This window comes from Colias eurytheme, chromosome 32 (assembly GCF_061535395.1).
Source record: "Colias eurytheme isolate Ceu_HAF_F1 chromosome 32, ilColEury1 Martin Lab GWU primary, whole genome shotgun sequence".
In the NCBI taxonomy this organism is placed as follows: Eukaryota; Metazoa; Arthropoda; class Insecta; order Lepidoptera; family Pieridae; genus Colias; species Colias eurytheme.
Genome location: NC_143011.1, coordinates 2,998,601 through 3,006,331, shown reverse-complemented (window position 1 = coordinate 3,006,331; position 7,731 = coordinate 2,998,601). Strand labels below are relative to the sequence as shown.

The 7,731-nt window shown below is 39.5% G+C and overlaps 1 protein-coding gene across 1 annotated transcript; it reads left to right on the top strand.

Moving 5' to 3' along the window:
• Window positions 1-6,505: 6,505 nt before the first annotated feature.
• On the top strand, window positions 6,506-7,081 carry LOC149895156 (uncharacterized). Its single transcript, XM_090119165.1, has one exon. It carries the CDS (start codon window positions 6,506-6,508, stop codon window positions 7,079-7,081), a length of 576 nt encoding a protein of 191 aa, XP_089975291.1.
• Window positions 7,082-7,731: the final 650 nt, after the last annotated feature.

Here is a 7,731-nt window from a genome sequence, read left to right as displayed (position 1 = left end):
TGGGTTTTTCTTTTCTCTATTCAATTAAACAGACATTATCTGACGACAGTATGTAAACTGTAAAGGCGCTATTAACCTTAAGATTATTTCCAGTTTTTTTTTTTTAAAGTCTTAATATCTTAACATTTAACGTACCCTAACGTTGATGGGATAGTTCTTAATTTTAAAGCAATCTAATGTACTAAAACCAAATGTAGATTCCAAAGATTTATCTTACGCTAGATGTTTATTTGAACACACGCTAATTATCTGTGACATTGTATTATGAACTGCCTAAATAAGGACCCAATAAATTCTCTGTAAAAATTCAAAACTAAATGCCTCGATTTACCTTTTATTCGATAAAACTAAATCTGCAACATTTCATAAAACTTCATATCGTAAAACTGTATACTGTGAATTGTTCACAACTTTATTTTAAGAAATTACCTCAAATATCACCTTAAATAAAACCTACGAAAAGTTTTTTTTTAAACCTCAAATGCACTAGTTAAGGCATTACTTTTCGTTTTTAATCGAATAGCAATAAGGCTGTCTTTGTGTAGCAATTAATTGCTATTTGTCAAGGGTTATAGCCTAAAAAACCAACGCAGGTAGTTTAAGAAATTAATGCGGGTAGTCAAGAAACTAACGCGGGTAGTTAAGAAACTAATTTGAAAGTAATTCGCATACTGTTTTTGTTCTGATACACGGACAAGTGAATGTTTATTGTTTACGTTCGATTGAAGGATCTGGATGCAGTGTACCAATTAATGTGCTTTCTTTGTTAGTGTTAGCTCACAAAATAACAAACATTAAAGCAATTCGTTACTTAATTTATCTTGATGGCAGTGCTTACGCCACAAAGTATTTTTTAAAATTACGTGAATTACCTACTAATGTAAACCCGTCCCTGAATAAGTGAAATAGGTACTGTTAATTTATCACTGCGTAAATAAGTTGAGTTAAATGTAATGCAATAAGATTAAACTATACACTGGTCTTGTAGGTTACAACTTTTAACAAAATCTGTAATCATTACATTCGGTACAGCCTGTAAATTAGCGATGTTTTTGTGCAGCATTTTGCCGAGGCTGTGACCATTTTCCTCAATTAATTTTAAAATAAATTTTGTAACTAATGTTTTTGGCAATAAATTTCTTTTTCTTTCGAATAAGTTGCTTGAAGTTACTACATTTTGAAAACCTACTTTCTTTATCTTACTGTACACTCAAAGTGGAATGTTATCTACTGACCGGTTTTGTATGAGATTGAAGGATAGTTGCACGACACGTCGACACGTCGCTCTGGTTCCGGTGATCTCAGGCTCGACGTGTTGATGGTAGTGATGGTAGCGCGACGCCCGGCGTGGTATTGCGGTGCCTGGCGTGGATGTGCAACACCTGGCGTGGTGTCGCGGAGCCCAGCTTGGTGCCGCGGCGCTCAGTATGGATGCGTAATGCACCACATGGCGCAACGCATGACGCTCGACGCATGATGCTCGACGCTCGACGCATGATGCTCGAAGCCGGATGCTCGACGCGATGGCACGGTGCACGACATGACACGGCGCTGCTCTCGATGATACGATGATGCTCGCTTCCGACTTCTTGCTGTTCCCGTTGAAACTGGATCGAAGTGCCACGTGGTTGCGGCGCTTTGACTTTTAATCAGGTTATCGTATATCGTATCGAGGTTATCGTCACGTGTTTTCTCATTTGCTCGATTTGATCCCAATTCTGATGTCGGAGCAAGATGTAGATTGTGAATCTATTTTCAAGCTGTGGGCGTTGCGTTGGGTAATCGAGCAAAGAAACACCTCAAACTCAATCATTTCTTTATTTACCACCGATTCGGAAAGCAGTATCTACAGAGAAGAACCGGCAAGAAACTCTATAGTTGCTCTTTTTAATCATGTCAGTTTTACAATACAGTCATTTTAATACAATCACTTTAAATACAATCACTTTTAATAACCGTTACGTTACACATTTAAATTAAACACTAGCAAAGAAAAGGTTAACAGTTCCTAGTAGTGGAAGATCCGAACTCTTCGATGTTCGAATGTGAAGTGCCGTCCCGAGGGCGAGCCTTCACGGGCTCGACCCGGTACAAGCATGAAGTAAGCCGCCAACTTCACTGTGCTGCCACCTCCCGGAACTCGTGCTTAGAGTCGTTTTACATCCGCGCTATTGACCGTCTCCGACATTAATAATAATAAATGAACCTGATTCGGATTTTTTTTTTTTTATCAGATTGGTGATGGGCCGTGATTGGTCAAGGACTCCTTCACGCAGCCGAGACGGCAGTCGTGAGGGCAATGAACAGCGAAGCCGGCGTAGTAGAGAGCGCCGCAGTGAAAAGCGCTCAGACCGCCGCAGTCAGCGCCCAAGCCCGAACCGAAGTGCCAGTCACCGGAGCCGCCCTAACACTGAGCACCACCAAAGGAGTCCCGGTGAGCGACGTTCTAGGCGTAGTATTGAACGTCGCAGCCAACGATCAGGTGAACATCGAAGTCGTAGCCGCAGTCAGCTACGAAATCGCCACGATAGCAGAATTATGAATATTGATCGGGACCGTAGAAGTAGGAAACGTAGTAAGGACTGTTCTATTACAAGACCCCAAAAAGGTGATAAAAGCGATGTAACTAGTACTTTAATAGATTCATTTGTTGATGCGATTAAATCGATGAAATCTAGATCTAGTGATAAATTTTCGTCTATTCACAATGTAATACCTGATTTTGATCCAATGGCAAAAGAACAGACTGTTAATGCGTGGTTATCGAAGGTTGAGGAATGTAAATTAATTTACGAATGGTCAGAAAAACAAGTCGTGCACTACGCTCTGCCTAAACTCTCGGGAATAGCTAAAACGTGGTACCAAAGTCTCCCCACTTTGCTGTATTCTTGGGAGGAATGGAAAGTTAAATTAATTGAAACTTTTCCATCTACCCAGAATTATGGTGAATTATTAACTGAAATGTTGAATAAAAAACTACGGTTTAGTGAATCTCCCGAATTATATTATTACACTAAAATTAACTTACTAAACCGTTGCAACATATATGGCAAAAATGCAGTTGATTGTCTAATTTATGGAATTGAAGATAGGGGTATTAGACTAGGAGCTCAAGCGGCACAATTTTCTGAACCTGAACAGTTACTCAAATTTTTTAAAACTGTTAAACCAGGCGTTTCTAGGGATACCGAAAGATCAATTCGAGATAGGGATAAACGGCCGGTACCAAATAATTCAAATAGCGTCTTGAATAAGCCGAATAGATTCGAACCGGGTCGGATAACTTGTTTCAATTGTAACGAAGTAGGTCACCCCAGCTATAAATGCAATAAACCGTTATTAAAATGTAGTCGTTGTAATTTATTAGGTCATTTGTCTAATGCGTGTTCTAAAATGGAACCCGCTCAAAAGCTAGATAAGGAAAAAACCGTGTTGAAAATCTCTAGTCAACAATCGGCGAGTATTTACACTTTTCCTATACGTATTAACGGGGTAAATGTCCAATGTCATTTAGATTTAGGGAGCGAATGTACTCTAATTCGGTTGACGGACGCCCTAAATCTAGGGTTCGATTGGACCACAAATGATTTACCCTTACTAAAAGGCCTAGGCAATATACCGTACCAGCCTATCGGTAAGTCGTTAGTTAATATTGAGGTACAAGGAATTACTGAAAAAGATATAGAAATATTAGTTATTAATGATAACCTCATTAACTATCCAGTGCTTCTAGGGCATTCATTTTCAGAACGGCCGGGTATTAAAATTACTAAAACCGTAGATAAACTGGAGATTTGTAAGACCCAAAACGCTAAAATACACTTGTTATGTAGGGAGCAAACTTATATTAACCCTTTTTTTTTTTTTTTTTTTTTATAGTGGGGAAATCTTCGAAAGATACCCACGGCCCCCGGGGATGGAGCCAAGGGTTATGTCGGATTCTTACCGACTAAAACCCCACTGTGTTCCGTCGAGCCGCGCAGTTAGCCGGGGCCGCGGGTACTCTTAGAAATCGTCCACGACCAAACTTATATTAACCCTGAGGCAATACAAACTGTCGCAGTATTAGCAAAACCTGAACTTTCTTGTACTGTATATGTTAGAGGTGGTATGCGGGGAAAAAATGGTTCTGAATTCTATTTGTTTCCGGGAGAATATGAATTAAAAGATGGATTAGGCTGTCTTCTTATCTTAAATCCTAGAACTAAGGGTTTAATTCTAGAACGTGAACAGTTGCTGATACGCAGTATGGTAATGAGTAATGATTGTAAATATGTAAATAACGTTAATTTCACTGACAGGAATGATATATCTGAGCCTGTTATAGGGGATAATCTTAGCGAATTAGAAAAACAAATGGTGAAGGACTTGCTCGCAAGATATAGCAGCTGTTTTTCTTCCTGTCTTAAGGATCTCGGATTTACAACTGTATTAGAAATGGATATACAATTAAAGAATGAAGAACCGGTAGTTTACAGGCCTTATAGACTCTCGTATGCAGAAAGAGAAGATGTCAGGCGCATGGTAGCAGAAATGTTAGATTGTGGTATAGTTAAGGAGTCTTCATCACCTTACGCGAGCCCCATTGTATTGGTAAGAAAGAAAAGTGGTGAGAGGCGAATGTGTGTTGACTACAGAGCCTTAAACAGCAGGACTAAGCGAGACCATTATCCTCTCCCTAGGGTAGAAGACCTTCTTGATCAATTAGCGGGCCATAAGATGTTCATATCGCTGGATTTGGCTTCAGGGTACTATCAGATTCCCATCTCGGAGAAGTCTCAAGAGAAGACCGCGTTTGTTACGCCAGATGGACAATATGAATACACCAGAATGCCATTTGGCTTAGCAAACGCTCCTTCGGTTTTCCAAAGAGCCATGCATAAGATTCTTAATAAAGCACGGTTAAGTTATGTAATTGTGTATATGGATGATGTTTTGATACCCGCGCGTTGCTTTGATGAAGCGCTGCAAAGACTAGAAGAAGTTTTGAACTTATTAAAAGAAGGAGGCTTAACACTGAAAATGCAGAAATGTAAATTTATGTTTGATAAATTAGACTTTTTAGGGTTTGAAATAAGTGGTAATGGTATCCAACCAGGCTCTGCGAAAACTGGAGCAGTCTCAAAATTTCCTACTCCCTTAAATCAGCATGACGTTAGACGATTTTTAGGTCTTGCCAGCTTCTTTAGAAGATTTGTCAAGGATTTTGCTCTGATAGTAAAACCATTGACGGGTCTTCTAAAGAAAAATGCGCCTTGGAAATGGGGGGAAGAAGAAGCAACTGCATTTACAGAGATTAAAAAACGATTGACCAGCAGACCAATTCTCGCACTATACGACAAAAATTTAGAAACTCAGTTACACACGGATGCGTGTAGATTTGGCATCGCGGGTATTCTTCTTCAGAAAGACGAGAAAGGTTTATGGAGAGTTGTAGCATACTACAGTCGTCAAACCACGGTAGAAGAGCAGAAACTTCACTCGTTTGAGTTAGAAACTCTAGCTGTGATAGCGTCATTAAACAAGTTTAGGGTCTACTTGTTAGGCCTACGCTTCAAAATACTAACAGATTGTAATTCATTACGCACCACACTTACAAAACGAGATGTGATCCCGAAAATTGCAAGATGGTGGGTGCAGTTACAAGAATATGACTGTGAAATTGAGTATCGACCAGGAGATAAGATGTCACATGTGGATGCCCTGAGTCGAGCTCCATCAGACTCAAAAGTAGACGATTTGCACGTTATTGATATACTTAGTGTTACTGCTGAAGATTGGATTACTACTGTTCAATCTTCAGATGACGATATAAGGCGTATTAAAGAAATATTAAGTGATCCAGAATCCTCCAACATAAGTACATTTCAAAATTACAAATTAAAAAATGGACGTGTATACAGGATCATAGCTGATGATAATATCAAATGGGTAGTGCCTAGAGGCGCACGCTGGCAAATTGTTAAAGCCAATCACGATGACGTAGGCCATTTTGGGTTAGAAAAGACTTTAGATCGTATTCGGGCATTATATTGGTTTCCTAAAATGAGAACCTTTGTCACCAAATATGTTTCAGCATGTTTAGAATGTGCTCACCATAAGATGCCAGGTGGTGCTCGACAAGGTCACCTACATTCCATAAAAAAAGTAGAAATCCCCTTTCACACGGTCCACGTGGACCATGTTGGGCCTTTCATTAAGAGTAAGAAGGGGAACTCATATATCTTAGTAATCATCGATGCCTTTACTAAATTTGTTTCTTTGGCTGCCGTCAAAAGTACCAAAACGTCGGAAACTATAAAAGTAATTAAAAAAAAATCTTATTGGGTATTTTGGTACTCCAACACGCCTCATTTCTGATAGAGGTAGCTGTTTTACCAGCAAGAGGTTTAGGAAGTTTATACAGGCCTTAGGCATAAAGCATGTTATGAATGCAGTAGCCACGCCGCGAGCAAATGGTCAAGTAGAAAGGTCAAACCGAACTATATTGGCATCATTGGGAACCATGAACCATGGCAAAGATCCTAGAACATGGGATGATAATCTATCGGATATACAGTTAGGCATTAATACGACAATACACGACGTCACAAAAAAAACTCCTAGTGAATTATTATTTGGGCGTAGAGTTACAAATCCTTCGCAAGGTATATTAAGTGAAGTAATTTCGGATGTAGGACATGGAATAGTAGACGGTAAGATTGACGATATTAGATTAGATGCACGCTGCCTGATGCAACAGCAAGCGAAGGTCAGTGAAGAACGGTATAATAGAAAAAGAAAAGCGGCAAAAGTATATAAAGTAGGTGATCTAGTGCGAATTTTGAGAGCAGTTGCATCTGGCAGCGGGCAGTCTAAAAAGTTGGAACCCAAACTACAGGGACCGTACCGCGTAATTAAAGTTTTACCAAACGACCGTTATGTGGTAGAGGATACCCCTTTATCTCGAAAAGGTAGGCGGTACGAAGCTGTCGTGGCAGCCGACAAAATGCACCCTTGGTTAAATTTTAAATCGATGTCTGATAGCGATAATGACGGTGATGATAGTTGTTCTGATGCCATTGAGAATCAAAATAATTAAATTTTATACATACACATTAGGTAGTTTAAAGTTCTTTATGTATGTTGTAATACACATCCTTCTATAAATGACGAGTCAAGTCTACGTGTTTGGTATGAACGAAGAATGATCGACGTTTATAACAAACACATGGAATTTGAAATAGCTTGCATATTGTGGGCATGCCGGGCACAATATGCCGCCCAACGAGAACCAAAATGCAGTATATGTGTGAACAGTGAGTACCGAGTGATTTTGTATGATTATTATGGGTATGCCGGGCACAATGATGTGCCGCCCAAAACGAATAGCTTACATACTGTGGGCATGCCGGGCATGATGTGCCGCCCAAAGAGTAACAATATGCAGTCTATGTGCAAGCAATGAGTACTGAGTGATTTTTATTACTGTTGAGGGCATGCTGGGTACAATGATGTGCCGCCCAAAGAGTAACAATATGCAGTCTATGTGCAAGCAGTGAGTTCTGAGTGATTTTGATTACTGTTGAGGGCATGCTGGGTACAATGGTGTGCCGCCCATAAGAAAGCAACAATTATTATTGTACATTGTTATTTTTGTGATCTAATTATTGTCAAATTTAAATGTATGAGATAGTATTATGTAATTTAAATATAACATTATGATTGTATTGCAATACCTGCATAAGGTCA

Excerpts from the sequence above, each read along its gene's own strand:
- LOC149895156 (XM_090119165.1), top strand. The coding sequence starts at position 6,506 with ATGAACCATGGCAAAGATCCTAGAACATGGGATGATAATCTATCGGAT.